Below are 18,369 nucleotides of genomic sequence, written 5' to 3'. Positions count from 1 at the left end.
ACACTGACTCTGGGTGTAACAGATGTTAGCACACTGACTCCGGATGTAACAGATGTTAGCACACTGACTCCGGGTGTAACAGATGTTTGCACACTGACTCCAGGTGTAACAGATGTTAATGCACTGACTCCAGGGGTAACAGATGTTAGCACACTGACTCCAGGGATAACAGATGTTAGCACACTGACTCCGGGTGTAACAGATGTTAGCGCACTGACTCCGGGTGTTACAGATGTTAATGCACTGACTCCGGGTGTAACAGATGTTAGCACACTGACTCCGGGTGTAACCGATGTTCATGCACTGACTCCGGGTGGAACAGATGTTAATGCACTGATTCCGGGTGTAACAGATGTTAGCTCACTGACTCCCGGTGTAACAGATGTTAGCACACTGACTCCGGGTGTAACAGATGTTAGCACACTGACTCCGGGTGTAACAGATGTTCGCACACTGACTCCGTGTGTAACAGATGTTAATGCACTGACTCCGGGTGTAACAGATGTTAATGCACTGACTCTGGGTGTAACAGATGTTGGCACACTGTCTGCGGGTGTAACAGATGTTAGCACACTGACTCCGGGTATAACAGACATTAGCACACTGACTCCGGGTGTAACAGATGTTCGCACCCTGTCTCTGGGTGTAACAGATGTTAATGCACTGACTGCTGGTGTAACAGATGTTAATGCACTGACTCCAGGTGTAACAGATGTTAATGCACTGACTCCCAGTGTAACAGATGTTAATGCACTGACTCCCAGTGTAACAGATGTTAGCACACTGACTCCCGGTGTAACAGATGTTAGCACACTGCTCCGGGTGTAACAGATGTTAATGCACTGACTACAGGTGTAACAGATGTTACTGCACTGACCCCGGGTGTAACAGATGTTGGCACACTGACTCCGGGTGTAGCAGATGTTAATGCACTGACTCCAGGTGTAATAGATGTTAGCACACTGACTCCAGGTGTAACAGATGTTAATGCACTGACTCCGGGTGTAACAGATGTTAATGCACTGACTCCGGGTGTAACAGATGTTAGCACACTGACTCCGGGTGTAACAGATGTTCGCACACTGACTCCGTGTGTAACAGATGTTAATGCACTGACTCCGGGTGTAACAGATGTTAATGCACTGACTCCAATGTAACAGATGTTAATGCACTGACTCCGGGTGTAACAGATGTTGGCACACTGACTCTGGGTGTAACAGATGTTAGCACACTGACTCCGGGTGTAACAGATGTTAGCACACTGACTCCGGGTGTAACAGATGTTCGCACACTGACTCCGGGTGTAACAGATGTTGGCACACTGACTCCGGGTGTAACAGATGTTAGCACACTGACTCCGGATGTAACAGATATTAGCACACTGACTCCGGCTGTAACAGATGTTGGCACACAAACTCCGGGTGTAACAGATGTTAATGCACTGACTCCAGGTGTAACAGATGTTAATGCACTGACCCCTAGTGTAACAGATGTTAGCACACTGACTCCCGGTGTAACAGATGTTAGCACACTGACTCCGGGTGTAACAGATGTTAATGCACTGACTACAGGTGTAACAGATGTTAATGCACTGACTCCAGGTGTAACAGATGTCAATGCACTGACTCCCAGTGTAACAGATGTTAATGCACTGACTCCCAGTGTAACAGATGTTAGCACACTGACTCCCGGTGTAACAGATGTTAGCACACTGCTCCGGTTGTAACAGATGTTAATGCACTGACTACAGGTGTAACAGATGTTAATGCACTGACTACAGGTGTATCAGATGTTAGCACACTGACTCCGGGTGTAACTGATGTTCGCACTCTGACTCCAGGTGTCGCAGATGTTAGCACACTGACTCCGGGTGTAACAGATGTTCGCACTCTGACTCCAGGTGTAGCAGATGTTGGCACACTGACTCCGGGTGTAACAGATGTTAGCACACTGACTCTGGGTGTAACAGATGTTCGCACTCTGACTCCAGGTGTAGCAGATGTTGGCACACTGACTCCGGGTGCAACAGATGTTAGCACAATGTCTCCGGATGTAACAGATGTTAGCACACTGACTCCGGGTGTAACAGATGTTAGCACACTGACTCCGGATGTAACAGATGTTAGCACACTGACTCCAGGTGTAGCAGATGTTTGCACACTGACTCCAGGTATAACAGATGTTAGCACATTGACTCCAGGTATAGCAGATGTTTGCACACTGACTCCAGGTGTAACAGATGTTAATGCACTGACTCCAGATGTCACAGATTTTAGCACACTGACTCCGGGTGTAACCGATGTTCATGCACTGACTCCAGATGTAACAAATGTTAGCGCACTGACTCCGGGTGGAACAGATGTTAGCACACTGCTCCGGGTGTAACAGATGTTAATGCACTGACTACAGGTGTAACAGATGTTCGCACACTGACTCCGGGTGTAACCGATGTTCATGCACTGACTCCAGGTGTAACAGATGTTAGCGCACTGACTCCGGGTGTAACAGATGTTAGCTCACTGACTCCCGGTGTAACAGATGTTAGCACACTGACTCCGGGTGTAACAGATGTTTGCACACTGACTCCGGGTGTAACAGATGTTCGCACACTGACTCAGTGTGTAACAGATGTTAATGCACTGACTCCGGGTGTAACAGATGTTAATGCACTGACTCCGATGTAACAGATGTTAATGCACTGACTCCGGGTGTAACAGATGTTGGCACACTGTCTGCGGGTGTAACAGATGTTAGCACACTGACTCCGGGTGTAACAGACGTTAGCACGCTGACTCCAGGTGTAACAGATGTTAATGCACTGACTCCGATGAAACAGATTTTTGCACACTGACTCCGGGTGTAACAGATGTTAATGCACTGACTCCGGGTGTAACAAATGTAAGCGCACTGTCTCCGGGTGTAACAGATGTCCGCACACTGACTCCGTGTGTAACAGATGTTAATGCACTGACTCCGGGTGTAACAGATGTTAATGCACTGACTCCAGTGTAACAGATGTTAATGCACTGACTCCGGGTGTAAGAGATGTTGGCACACTGACTCCGGGTGTAACAGATGTTAGCACACTGACTCCGGGTGTAACAGATGTTAGCACACTGACTCCGGATGTAACAGATGTTAGCACACTGACTCCGGCTGTAACAGATGTTGGCACACAAACTCCGGGTATAACAGATGTTAATGCACTGACTCCAGGTGTAACAGATGTTAATGCACTGACTCCCAGTGTAACAGATGTTAGCACACTGACTCCCGGTGTAACAGATGTTAGCACACTGACTTCGGGTGTAACAGATGTGAGCACACTGACTCCTGGTGTAACAGATGTGAGCACACTGACTCCGGGTGTAACAGATGTTAGCACATTGACTCCGGGTGTAACAGATGTTAATGCACTGACTCCGGGTGTAACAGATGTTAGCACATTGACTCCGGGTGTAACAGATGTTAGCACATTGACTTCAGGTGTAACAGATGTTAATGCACTGACTCTGGGTGTAACAGATGTTGGCACACTGACTCCGGGTGTAACAGATGTTTGCACACTGACTCCGATGTAACAGATGTTAATGCACTGACTCCGGGTGTAACAGATGTTGGCACACTGACTCCGGGTGTAACAGATGTTAGCACACTGACTCCGGATGTAACAGATGTTAGCACATTGACTCCGGGTGTAACAGATGTTAGCACACTGACTCCGGATGTAACAGATGTTAGCACACTGACTCTGGGTGTAACAGATGTTAGCACACTGACTGCGGGTGTAACAGATTATAGCACACTGACTCCGGGTGTAGCAGATGTTTGCACACTGACTCCAGGTATAACAGATGTTAATGCACTGACTCCAGATGTCACAGATGATAGCACACTGACTCCGGGTGTAACCGATGTTCATGCACTGACTCCAGATGTAACAGATGTTAGCGCACTGAATCCGGGTGGAACAGATGTTAATGCACTGATTCCGGGTATAACAGATGTTAGCACACTGACTCCAGGTGTAACAGATGTTCATGCACTGACTCCAGGTGTAATAGATGTTAATGCACTGACTACGGGTGTATCAGATGTTAGCACACTGACTCCTGGTGTAACAGATGTTAGCACACTGACTCCGGGTGTAACAGATGTTAATGCACTGACTCCGGGTGTAACATATGTTAATGCACTGACTCCAGGTGTAACAGATGTTGGCACACTGACTCCGGGTGTAACAGATGTCAGCACACTGACTCTGGGTGTAACAGATGTTAGCACACTGACTCCGGATGTAACAGATGTTAGCACACTGACTCCGGGTGTAACAGATGTTTGCACACTGACTCCAGGTGTAACAGATGTTAATGCACTGACTCCAGATGTCACAGATGTTAGCACACTGACTCCGGGTGTAACCGATGTTCATGCACTGACTCCGGGTGGAACAGATGTTAATGCACTGATTCCGGGTGTAACAGATGTTAGCTCACTGACTCCCGGTGTAACAGATGTTAGCACACTGACTCCGGGTGTAACAGATGTTAGCACACTGACTCCGGGTGTAACAGATGTTCGCACACTGACTCCGTGTGTAACAGATGTTAATGCACTGACTCCGGGTGTAACAGATGTTAATGCACTGACTCTGGGTGTAACAGATGTTGGCACACTGTCTGCGGGTGTAACAGATGTTAGCACACTGACTCCGGGTATAACAGACGTTAGCACACTGACTCCGGGTGTAACAGATGTTCGCACCCTGTCTCTGGGTGTAACAGATGTTAATGCACTGACTGCTGGTGTAACAGATGTTAATGCACTGACTCCAGGTGTAACAGATGTTAATGCACTGACTCCCAGTGTAACAGATGTTAATGCACTGACTCCCAGTGTAACAGATGTTAGCACACTGACTCCCGGTGTAACAGATGTTAGCACACTGCTCCGGGTGTAACAGATGTTAATGCACTGACTACAGGTGTAACAGATGTTACTGCACTGACCCCGGGTGTAACAGATGTTGGCACACTGACTCCGGGTGTAGCAGATGTTAATGCACTGACTCCAGGTGTAATAGATGTTAGCACACTGACTCCAGGTGTAACAGATGTTAATGCACTGACTCCGGGTGTAACAGATGTTAATGCACTGACTCCGGGTGTAACAGATGTTAGCACACTGACTCCGGGTGTAACAGATGTTCGCACACTGACTCCGTGTGTAACAGATGTTAATGCACTGACTCCGGGTGTAACAGATGTTAATGCACTGACTCCAATGTAACAGATGTTAATGCACTGACTCCGGGTGTAACAGATGTTGGCACACTGACTCTGGGTGTAACAGATGTTAGCACACTGACTCCGGGTGTAACAGATGTTAGCACACTGACTCCGGGTGTAACAGATGTTCGCACACTGACTCCGGGTGTAACAGATGTTGGCACACTGACTCCGGGTGTAACAGATGTTAGCACACTGACTCCGGATGTAACAGATATTAGCACACTGACTCCGGCTGTAACAGATGTTGGCACACAAACTCCGGGTGTAACAGATGTTAATGCACTGACTCCAGGTGTAACAGATGTTAATGCACTGACCCCTAGTGTAACAGATGTTAGCACACTGACTCTGGGTGTAACAGATGTTAGCACACTGACTCCGGATGTAACAGATGTTAGCACACTGACTCCGGGTGTAACAGATGTTTGCACACTGACTCCAGGTGTAACAGATGTTAATGCACTGACTCCAGATGTCACAGATGTTAGCACACTGACTCCGGGTGTAACCGATGTTCATGCACTGACTCCGGGTGGAACAGATGTTAATGCACTGATTCCGGGTGTAACAGATGTTAGCTCACTGACTCCCGGTGTAACAGATGTTAGCACACTGACTCCGGGTGTAACAGATGTTAGCACACTGACTCCGGGTGTAACAGATGTTCGCACACTGACTCCGTGTGTAACAGATGTTAATGCACTGACTCCGGGTGTAACAGATGTTAATGCACTGACTCTGGGTGTAACAGATGTTGGCACACTGTCTGCGGGTGTAACAGATGTTAGCACACTGACTCCGGGTATAACAGACGTTAGCACACTGACTCCGGGTGTAACAGATGTTCGCACCCTGTCTCTGGGTGTAACAGATGTTAATGCACTGACTGCTGGTGTAACAGATGTTAATGCACTGACTCCAGGTGTAACAGATGTTAATGCACTGACTCCCAGTGTAACAGATGTTAATGCACTGACTCCCAGTGTAACAGATGTTAGCACACTGACTCCCGGTGTAACAGATGTTAGCACACTGCTCCGGGTGTAACAGATGTTAATGCACTGACTACAGGTGTAACAGATGTTACTGCACTGACCCCGGGTGTAACAGATGTTGGCACACTGACTCCGGGTGTAGCAGATGTTAATGCACTGACTCCAGGTGTAATAGATGTTAGCACACTGACTCCAGGTGTAACAGATGTTAATGCACTGACTCCGGGTGTAACAGATGTTAATGCACTGACTCCGGGTGTAACAGATGTTAGCACACTGACTCCGGGTGTAACAGATGTTCGCACACTGACTCCGTGTGTAACAGATGTTAATGCACTGACTCCGGGTGTAACAGATGTTAATGCACTGACTCCAATGTAACAGATGTTAATGCACTGACTCCGGGTGTAACAGATGTTGGCACACTGACTCTGGGTGTAACAGATGTTAGCACACTGACTCCGGGTGTAACAGATGTTAGCACACTGACTCCGGGTGTAACAGATGTTCGCACACTGACTCCGTGTGTAACAGATGTTGGCACACTGACTCCGGGTGTAACAGATGTTAGCACACTGACTCCGGATGTAACAGATATTAGCACACTGACTCCGGCTGTAACAGATGTTGGCACACAAACTCCGGGTGTAACAGATGTTAATGCACTGACTCCAGGTGTAACAGATGTTAATGCACTGACCCCTAGTGTAACAGATGTTAGCACACTGACTCCCGGTGTAACAGATGTTAGCACACTGACTCCGGGTGTAACAGATGTTAATGCACTGACTACAGGTGTAACAGATGTTAATGCACTGACTCCAGGTGTAACAGATGTCAATGCACTGACTCCCAGTGTAACAGATGTTAATGCACTGACTCCCAGTGTAACAGATGTTAGCACACTGACTCCCGGTGTAACAGATGTTAGCACACTGCTCCGGTTGTAACAGATGTTAATGCACTGACTACAGGTGTAACAGATGTTAATGCACTGACTACAGGTGTATCAGATGTTAGCACACTGACTCCGGGTGTAACTGATGTTCGCACTCTGACTCCAGGTGTCGCAGATGTTAGCACACTGACTCCGGGTGTAACAGATGTTCGCACTCTGACTCCAGGTGTAGCAGATGTTGGCACACTGACTCCGGGTGTAACAGATGTTAGCACACTGACTCTGGGTGTAACAGATGTTCGCACTCTGACTCCAGGTGTAGCAGATGTTGGCACACTGACTCCGGGTGCAACAGATGTTAGCACATTGACTCCAGGTATAGCAGATGTTTGCACACTGACTCCAGGTGTAACAGATGTTAATGCACTGACTCCAGATGTCACAGATTTTAGCACACTGACTCCGGGTGTAACCGATGTTCATGCACTGACTCCAGATGTAACAAATGTTAGCGCACTGACTCCGGGTGGAACAGATGTTAGCACACTGACTCCGGGTGTAACAGATGTTAGCACACTGATTCCGGGTGTAACAGATGTTCGCACACTGACTCCGGGTGTAACCGATGTTCATGCACTGACTCCAGGTGTAACAGATGTTAGCGCACTGACTCCGGGTGTAACAGATGTTAGCTCACTGACTCCCGGTGTAACAGATGTTAGCACACTGACTCCGGGTGTAACAGATGTTTGCACACTGACTCCGGGTGTAACAGATGTTCGCACACTGACTCAGTGTGTAACAGATGTTAATGCACTGACTCCGGGTGTAACAGATGTTAATGCACTGACTCCGATGTAACAGATGTTAATGCACTGACTCCGGGTGTAACAGATGTTGGCACACTGTCTGCGGGTGTAACAGATGTTAGCACACTGACTCCGGGTGTAACAGACGTTAGCACGCTGACTCCAGGTGTAACAGATGTTAATGCACTGACTCCGATGAAACAGATTTTTGCACACTGACTCCGGGTGTAACAGATGTTAATGCACTGACTCTGGGTGCAACATATGTTAGCACACTGACTCCGGGTGTAACAGATGTTCGCACCCTGTCTCTGGGTGTAACAGATGTTAATGCATTGACTCCGGCTGCAACAGATGTTAGTGCACTGTCTCCGGGTGTAACAGATGTTGGCACACAGACTCCGGGTGTAACAGATCTTAATGCACAGTCTCCAGGTGTAACAGATGTTAATGCACTGACTCCCGGTGTAACAGATGTTAGCACACTGACTCCCGGTGTAACAGATGTTAGCACACTGACTCCGGGTGTAACAGATGTTAGCACACTGCTCCGGGTGTAACAGATGTTAATGCACTGACTGCAGGTGTAACAGATGTTAATGCACTGACTCCGGGTGTAACAGATATTAGCACACTGCTCCGGGTGTAACAGATGTTAGCACACTGCTCCGGGTGTAACAGATGTTAATGCACTGACTCCGGGTGTAACATATGTTAATACACTGACTCCGATGTGACAGATGTTAGCACACTGACTCCGGGTGTAACAGATGTTTGCACACTGACTCCGGGTGTAACATATGTTAGCACACTGACTCCGGGTGTAACAGATTTTCGCACACTGACTCCGGGTGTAACAGATGTTAATGCACTGACTCCGGATGTAATAGATGTTAGCACACTGACTCCGGGTGTAACAGGTGTTAATGCACTGACTCCGGTTGTAACAGACAGTAATGCACTGACTCCGGGTGTAACATATGTTAGCTCACTGACTCCGATGTGACAGATGTTAGCACACTGACTCCGGGTGTAACAGATGTTAATGCACTGACTCCGGGTGTAACATATGTTAGCACACTGACTCCGGGTGTAACAGATGTTAATGCACTGACTCCGGATGTAATAGATGTTAGCACACTGACTCCGGGTGTAACAGGTGTTAATGCACTGACTCCGGTTGTAACAGACAGTAATGCACTGACTCCGGGTGTAACATATGTTAGCTCACTGACTCCGATGTGACAGATGTTAGCACACTGACTCCGGGTGTAACAGATGTTAATGCACTGACTCCGGGTGTAACATATGTTAGCACACTGACTCCGGGTGTAACAGATTTTCGCACACTGACTCCGGGTGTAACAGATGTTAATGCACTGACTCCGGATGTAATAGATGTTAGCACACTGACTCCGGGTGTAACAGGTGTTAATGCACTGACTCCGGTTGTAACAGACAGTAATGCACTGACTCCGGGTGTAACATATGTTAGCTCACTGACTCTGGGTGCAACAGATGTTAGCACACTGACTCCGGGTGTAACAGATGTTAGCACACTGACTCCGGGTGTAACAGACGTTAGCACACTGACTCCAGGTGTAACAGATGTTAATGCACTGACTCCGATGAAACAGATTTTTGCACACTGACTCCGGGTGTAACAGATGTTCGCACCATGTCTCTGGGTGTAACAGATGTTAATGCATTGACTCCGGCTGCAACAGATGTTAGTGCACTGTCTCCGGGTGTAACAGATGTTGGCACACAGACTCCGGGTGTAACAGATGTTAATGCACAGACTCCAGGTGTAACAGATGTTAGCACACTGACTCCCGGTGTAACAGATGTTAGCACACTGACTCCGGGTGTAACAGATGTTAGCACACTGCTCCGGGTGTAACAGATGTTAATGCACTGACTGCAGGTGTAACAGATATTAATGCACTGGGGGTAATTCTGACTTTGTTTAATAATGGTTGATCTGCGATAGTGACCTGCCTGTTATCTCTCTCGCTCCCCATTAAATGTTCGGGCGCTGAACGGCTTCCTGAGCTTCCGTTTGGCGGGCAGAAGGTACAGATCCATTACGAGCCGGCAGTGTGCCTTCGCCATGGGGTTAAAGGTCAGACAATGGCGTGCACTGCCCGCATGTGAAACAGGCCCTTTGCATATGTGAATAAGAGGCCTAATGCCTGTTTGAGGCCCACAATTAAAGACTGGTTTGCCCAGAGGCATCCAACACCAGCTGCACTCAGCAAAACCAGGCAACCCCTCAATTATAGCTCTGCCCATCTCACTCTCAAACACCAATCCCCAACTCCACACCTCCCGTCTCACTCTCAAACACCAACCCATGGAGTCATTGTTCACTTTGTGTGTGCAGTAATCTGGAGGAGAGAATTGCCCACCCAATGAATCACCCACCAATGGAATGGACATTGGTCAAAGCCAAAGTTGCCAACATTAGAATAGCCTCAGGTCCCTGTAAATCCTGCGGTACTTTGTAAATCTGCTTTGACACATCACTGGAGCCAAGTCCGTGTGCTGTGAGACAACAGGACCAATTTTCTGAATGCATGCTTCCGGCCTGGAGTCTTTTCTGCTGGGCGTGCAACCTGGAAAATCCCTGGTGGACTCCCTATGATTGGTCGGGCCTAACAAGAACGACTGGCATTTTTATGGGCCATTTCCGATGGTGAAGATTGCAGACGCTTCACAGGGTACAAGTCTGGGGAGCGATGGGAGAGTCAGGGGAGGTGGGTGGGAACACAAGGTGGAAACTGGGCTGTAGCAGCATCACGATGCATGGTGGGGGATGGGAGATTGCACCAAATAATATGGAACATGGTGAACCAACTCCGGGAGGGGGAATTCTGCTTTCAACCAATGGGGGGGCTTGATTTACCCATTGGGCTCGGTAGGTCCAGAGAATCCATGCCTGATCATCATGGATGGACCATGTCAGCCCAGCGAGTTGGCTGGGAAATCTCTTGCCCAATTAATGGATGGATCGCTCATCTACGGCATTATCTGGTCATACCGAGGGATTCGCATTGCGGTACCTCATTGGCCGGAATATGTCCTTGGCGTCTGACTAGGCATGTGGCCATGTGGGACTGGTCACATGGCACCTCCCGAATACTTGGAGTCTGTTCTCCCAAGACCAGGGATCACCATCCCCCCGCCCTCCCCATGCCCCCCCATGTCCCCCTCCAACCCCGGATCACTCCCATGCCCTACACCCTACCCATGCCCTTATCACACACCCCGCTCCCACACCCTCCCAACCCCGGATTGCCCCCCCATGCCCTTCCCATTCTCCCTCCACGCCCCCTCCCCCACACCCACACCCGGATTGCCTCCCCCATGGCCCCCCCCATGCTCCCCCTCACTGCCTTCCCCCCACACCCCCCAACCCCAGATCACCACCTCCAAAGCCCCCCCATGGCCCCTCCATGCCCCCGATGATCCCCTAGTCTCCCCCAACCCCAAACGCCTCCCCACATCCCTCCCCAACACCCCACCCATGCCTGCAACCCCACCCCCCCACGCCCCACCTAACGCCCCTGCCCCAACCCCCTCCCCCGGATTGCCCCCCTATGCCCTCTCCATGCCGCCCCACACCTCACCCCCCCACGCCCCCTAACCCCAGATCACCCCCCCAAGAACCCCCATGGCCCCCCCATATCCCTCCACAAACCCACACCCACCCAACGCCCCCCTCGCCGCCCCCCCAATGCCCCACCCACCCCCACGCCCCCCCCTCGCCGTCCCTCCCACCCACCACGCACCCCCCCTCGCCGCCCCCCCACCCCCACACGCTCCCCTCACCGTTCCTCCCACCCACCACGCACCCCCCCCTCGCCGCCCCCCCCACCCCCACACCCCCCCAATGCCCCACCCACCCCCACGCCCTCCCCTCGCCGCCACCCCCACACCCCCCCTCTCTGCCCCCCACACGAACCCCCCCCCCCTTCCCCCACACAGAATGACAAAAAGCACCTGGCTGTGGAACATTGTCGTTGAGCTCAGGTCCCAGAATCGAGGGACCGCCCCCTCCATGAGGAGAGCTGAGGATTGGGAGAGAGTGAGACACAGGGCTCGAAGTTCCGGAGCGCCCTGTTTGTGGCGCTAACTTTTGAAAAGTAGAAAAAGTAGCGGTAGGCACTAATTATTCTCCACTCCCGGGAAACTCAGCTTAAACGCTAAGTCAAGCGCTGACCACTTCCCTTCGGGCCCTGAAGTGCGAGAGTGGGGAGGTAGCAGCAGAGTGCTGAACAATGTGGAGCTCATTGCAACCGGCGTCTGAGGCTGCCTCCGTCGCTGAAAGGGTCGGGCCAGAGATGCTGCACAGCCCACTGTGTTGCCAGGCGACCTGCGCGACTGCCATTACAGCCCAATCACTCTCAGAGAGCGGGGGGGCTGGGACATTGCGCAGCAATGAAACATCGAAAACCTTCAGCAGGTGCAAAGAATGAAGTTTGCCCAACCTGAGAACCATTCTCTTTAATCAGTGCTCCCCCAGCAGCCAGGCGAGGTGACGACGCCTCCTCTTGCTGCCGCTGTTCACGCCCGGCGATACAGCGGGTAGCGGGGGCAATTTCACATCCGGGGCAGTAACGGGGCACCACGCGCTTTATGGCGTTACGAGCCGTGAGGCGCAATAGGCCCAGGCAGTGAACTGGCGCTGGAGTTAGCGGACGTTGCTGCATTCACCATGCCCGGTCACTAGCCCCTTAGCACCCCTCCCCACCAGGCGCTAAGGGGAGGCGCTAAGCAGCCGAATTTCTCGCCATGGGATCCACCAAGCAACACTCTGAAGGAGCATGCTACAATGAATGAACAGTGTGGACGGGGATAGACACAGCGAGGAAGTGCGGCTCAGGGCAGATGTCCCGGCCCAGAGAGCTGGAGGTTTTCGGGCTAACCTCGCCGAGTTGTACCAGCAGTCAGAGTCTGAGCAACAGTGGGCAATGGTTGGGGACACAAGGCCAGGGGAGGCTGCATAGGTCGAGTGGGGTGAAGCTTTCGGGCGACTGTAAGTGAGATTCAGTATTCTGAATTGAACGTGTTGGGACAGGAAGAGATCAAATGGGATCAAACCGCAAAGTGTCGGAAACACTCAGCGGGTCAGACGGGAGAGAGAAACGAGTGAGCTTTTCAGACCGGTGAGATCCACTGCAGGTGGGCGAGAGCAGGGAGGTGGTGGGTGAGCAGCACTGGGTGCAAGTCGCAGGCAGGCAGCGGAGTGTTTAGTGAGCTGGAGATTGAGGTGGGTTCTCCGAGGCGGTTCTGTGACCGGTCTCCGCACTAACGCTGCCACTAACACCGCGAGTTGTACCCTGTGTGACTTGCTCCCAGGCTGGTCTAGACTAACAGGTGCCACGACAAGCCGATACCCAGCAGGGACCAGCAGTAACATTACCCAGGGAGCTCTGAGTGTGGCCTCGGCCATCGAGCGCCCACTGAGATCAGCAGGCAACATCGAACACACAATCAAGCTCAGTCTTAACACCACACCGTGCATATATCATCAGTGGAGTGGAGCTATCAGGGCACTCGCCCAAAGTCTCTCTCTGGGGTTTGATAGTGTAAAACAGGTCACAACGTAGTTGGCAGCCCGCCTTACATCTCTCATAACATCCAATTCTTTTGAAATCAGGATCTCTCTATCCCTCGCCCTCTCTCTCTTTCTCTCTCGTTCTCTGTCTGTTCCTGTCTCTGACTCTCTTCTCTAATTCTCTCGTTTTCTCTCCCCCTCTGCTCTCTCTTTCTCTCTCTCCGTGTCCCCTTCCGAATTCACTTAAAACAAATCTCTCTCTATCCCTCTCCCCTCTCACTATATAATTATCTCAATCTCTCTCCCAACTCTAATTCCCTCTCTATCCCAATCTGTCTTTCGCTTCCTCTCTCTATCCCCCTCTCTCTAATTGTCTCTCTACCACTCTCCTCTCTCCTTTTCTCTCTATCCCTTCCTCCCTCTTTCTCTTTTATTCTCTCTCTATCGTCTCCTCTCTCTCTAATTCTCTCTCCCTCTATCGTCTCCTCTCTCTCTAATTCTCTCTCTCTCTATCGTCTCCTCTCTCTCTAATTCTCTCTCTCTCTATCGACTCCTCGCTCTCTAATTCTCTCTCTCTCTATCGTCTCCTCTCTCTCTAATTCTCTCTCTCTCTATCGTCTCCTCTCTCTCTAATTCTCTCTCTCTCTATCGTCTCCTCTCTCTCTAATTCTCTCTCTCTCTATCGTCTCCTCTCTCTCTAATTCTCTCTCTCTCTATCGTCTCCTCTCTCTTGCTCCCTGTCACTGCGATTCCCCGATAATCATCTTCCTCCTCAGTAGCCTGTATGTGATGTTAGTGTAACGGCACTGACTGTGCCCCCGCACTGCAGACAGGAAGTCCCCGATGGGGAAACAGGGGCTGGAAACTCGCCCTGTGAGTGTCAGTACCACTCAGAATGCAGAATTAATCATCGCTAACGTCACCCAATGACTTCACGTCCCCTGCTGTTATGGACGTGTTAGCCCGTTTGTGATTATTTAAAATAAACATGTTAACAGCGTCATTCAAATAGGAACTGTGTAAAGTCACAGGACATGATAACTATTCGTACACTAATACGGCCGACAGTCATTCCTGGGCTTTTTAAAATAAATATTCCGAAGGGAATTTTCCTCGTTAGACATGGGAGCCCTCTAACTCACAACTTGCAGTTAAAGCTAAACACATTTAATACACTCTCACTGGGCAGTCCTGTATTCTCAGCCCTTGTAATCAACAGATTTTGTCCTTTGCAAACAGTCAAATCTCACAGAGGATTAACATGCACAATCGGCCCATTTTGCATTCTTCAAACATATCAGCATCTTTGTTCCGATCAAACTTGAGCAGATTATAAACTGCCATTGTGAAGAGAAGCTTTATTTACAGTGACAAATAGCACGTTCTTTCAAGGTGACCTCAGACTGCGACCTTTGAACCATGCTAACAGTGGCGGAACCCAGTCTCGATTGACCGAGTGCCCTTGATCCCTGGTTAGCCGCTGAAAACTCAGACACGGCCTGTACATGAGGGAAGCCTCACCCCAAGCCCACCTAACTCACTCTTACTCTCTTCCTAGAATCGACGAAGCATCACAGCAGCCCGTTGGCCAACAAAACCCAAGGAAGTTCGGACAGGATGAAGGCTGGTAAGAGTAACGAGCTTACAACACTTCCCCTCTCGGGGGGCAGGGGGGATACGTCCTAAAGTAAATCACGCAGCTACATGTTATTCGTTGCTTTATACAATCATCTCAACTTAATTGTGTCAGGAATATCGGGTGTAAAACAGGTGCAAGGCCACCTGAACAACATCTGAACAAAAACTGGGTCAGAACATTTTTCAGGCATTCCCCACAGCCCCCTAAATCAGGAATTGGGTTCCTTACAAGGTCCCCTCACAGAAATCGGGCAGCCTTGGCCGTTGGATATTAGGGGAATCGAGCGATATGGGGACAGTGCAGGAAAGTGGTACAAGATTAGCCATGACCTCATTGGATGGTGGGGCAGGCTCGAGGGGCCGAATGGTCCTACTCCTGCTCCTAATACTTATGTTCTGATGTGCTCTGCTCAGAATCCCTCAGAAGCCATTGCAAACTAAGCCGCTCCTGTCCACAACAGTAGCACCAGCAGCAAAGAAAGGCTGCACCCATCTCTCCTCTACCTTATTCTTGTTCTTGGTGACTCCACCCCTGCCCGCAGGCGGTGGCGCAGTGTTTCTGGGATTGGCACCAAGCTTATTCTTTCTAAGATCTCTGGTAGTGTGCACTTGTCGGGGAGGGCAGCAATGTGGAGGGCCCGGCTTGGGCCTCTTCAGAGGCTGGTGTGGGGATTGGAGTGGGAGTGACAGTTGATTCTGTCAATGGGCACAGGGTCCCTTATTGCAGCAGCTAACTCCAACATGCTGTCCCTCATGCACTCTGACAGTGTCTCAACGACCTGCAACACTCCCTCCCTCATGTTGAGCAAAACTGTCTCAACTACCTGTGACATTCCCTCCCTCATGTTCAGTGATAGTGTTTGCACCATCTCTGACATTCCCTCCCTCATGTTCACTGACAGTGCATCAGCTATCTCTGACATTCCCTCCCTCATGTTCACTGACAGTGCATCAGCTATCTCTGACATTCCCTCCCTCATGGTCACTGTCATCGTTCCCATTTCTCGCGAGATTGCTGTTACTTCTCTCGACAGTCCCGCTACCTCATCACCCACTCCACTGATGGTGTCCAGGAGCGGTCAGGTAAGGTCAATGGTCTTCCCACTCATTGCCATCATCTGAACCACATCTGTTAGATCCTGCACCTCAGGAGAGTGCGCTCAAGCTCTCCTTCCTCTCCTCCCCACGTGTGTGGCTCGCACCCCACCACTGGGACCCGCAGCCTCGGAAGGTGGGGCCCTGGGTGAGCCTCGCTGCACCACACCACTGGGACCCGCAGCCTCGGAAGGTGGGGCCCTGGGTGTGCCTTGCTGCACCACACCACTGGGACCCGCAGCCTCGGAAGGTGGGGCCCTGGGTGTGCCTTGCTGCACCATACCACTGGGACCCGCAGCCTCGGAAGGTGGGGCCCTGGGTGAGCCTCGCTGCACCATACCACTGGGACCCGCAGCCTCGGAAGGTAGGGCCCTGGGTGAGCCTCGCTGCACCACACCACTGGGACCCGCAGCCTCGGAAGGTGGGGCCCTGGGTGTGCCTTGCTGCACCACACCACTGGGACCCGCAGCCTCGGACATTAGGAAACCATGGAATGTCCCACCACACTCAAACCGCTAATCACGGAAGGGGCTGGCATCGCAATGGGTGGCACCTCCTCCAACGTCAGTGAAACAGTGGGGGCTTCATCCATCTCCATCCCCTCCCCCTCACCCCCATGCTCTTTGTCTGGAGGGTGGGATTGAAAGATGTTCTCCTCTTCAGGGTCATCCTCATCTGAATCATCTTCTGCATTGTCAGGGTTGGCCTCAAGTTCTGCAAAATATAACACAACAGACAAATGATTAGCAGCAGAGGAGGGCGCAGGGTGGGTGGCATGAGTGGGCTCACACAGTGCAGGCAGCAGGCTCATTTGAAGGACCACAATGAATGATAGCACATTGCATCAACCGAAGCGTAGCTGATGGAGACATCCCCATGAACCAAAGCATGGCTAGCCCGCGCAGTACTTAACATTTAGCAAAGCCTGACTGGAATTTGCAAGACTTACCCTCTCCCTCGAGTGTGGGCCCAGTTTGTGCAGTGGTGGTTGCTTTTCTCCAGGCAGGACCCATCAAAGCAGCGATCCTCTCTTCCAAGGGTGTCAGTGGGTGCAGATTTGCCGGGCCTCCTCCTGTTCGAGTTCTTTCCCTTTTATTATGTGCCACCTTCCTCTGCAAAGATGAAAATATAACTTTCGAGAGAGGGTGTTTTTCTGCTGGGTGGGACATACAGATGGTCACATTTACAATTGCAATTCCAGTGAATAAATGAAAATATTACTTACACTATTTACTTGACCAAGGTCCTGCCACTTTTTGCACTGGCCTCCAGACCTCGGGGTGGTCACCATTGCCCAGTAATCTTCTGCAACTTGGTTCCAGCGTTTCTTCATTTCTTTGGTGGAACTTTTATGTGACCTCTGCTGGTGTCCAGCTCGTGTCATCTGGCCTCAATCACAGTAACTAGTGACTCCACGTCATCTTGTATTGCTGCAGCTGTGATTTTTCCAATGCTCTCACGCAGCACTCCTTCTCACACACACACAACTGGCCAATTGGCAACGCGGAGCTGTACTGCACGTCCGCGTCCATCGAAATAACACCAAAAAGGTCACTTTTTCTTGTCGTGCATGCGCAGAAGGAGCGGCATCATTTTTCGGTGCAGACAGCAGGCTCCACCCCCCGAGGCGACTGGACACGCTGCGCGACGCGCAATTTGAATTATACATCGGGGGAACTTTGGCAAAATATTTCTGCCGCATTTCTGGCCTAGAAAAACAGGCGTAACTTTGGTAATATGCTAGAAAACGGATTGGGTAAAATTGAGCCCCGAGTATCTGTCACAGCCAGAAATATGTCGGGCATTATTTGTTCTCTTCATTCTTGGGGCTGTTGTTGCCCATCAGAAGGCCATCTGCGCATTCTTACCTGGCATCATGTGCTAGCTTTTTCTTCTCATCTGGTGGGAAATTTGAGCCATCAAGGCATAATGCCTTTTAAGAACCTAAGAACATAAGAAATAGGAGCAGGAGTCAGCCATTCGGCCCCTCGAGCCTGCTCCGCCATTCAGTGAGTTCATGGCTGATCTTCGACCTCAACTCCACTTTCCTGCACTATCCCCAAATCCCTTGATTCCCTTA

General features: G+C 50.7%; 1 protein-coding gene across 4 annotated transcripts in view; it reads left to right on the top strand.

Annotated features, from left to right (window-relative positions):
- LOC139228760 (paralemmin-1-like) overlaps positions 1–18,369 on the top strand; it is a 490,867-nt gene that overhangs the window by 456,522 nt on the left and 15,976 nt on the right. For all 4 annotated transcript variants that reach the window (XM_070860087.1, XM_070860088.1, XM_070860086.1 and 1 more), the window contains one exon: positions 15,115–15,183. In XM_070860087.1, the coding sequence (XP_070716188.1) occupies positions 15,115–15,183 (69 nt within the window). The remainder of the gene's footprint in view (positions 1–15,114; positions 15,184–18,369) is intronic.

The sequence above is a fragment of the Pristiophorus japonicus genome, chromosome 18 (genome assembly GCF_044704955.1).
Source record: "Pristiophorus japonicus isolate sPriJap1 chromosome 18, sPriJap1.hap1, whole genome shotgun sequence".
NCBI lineage: Eukaryota > Metazoa > Chordata > Chondrichthyes > Pristiophoridae > Pristiophorus > Pristiophorus japonicus.
This window is presented reverse-complemented; position numbering and strand designations above follow the sequence as displayed.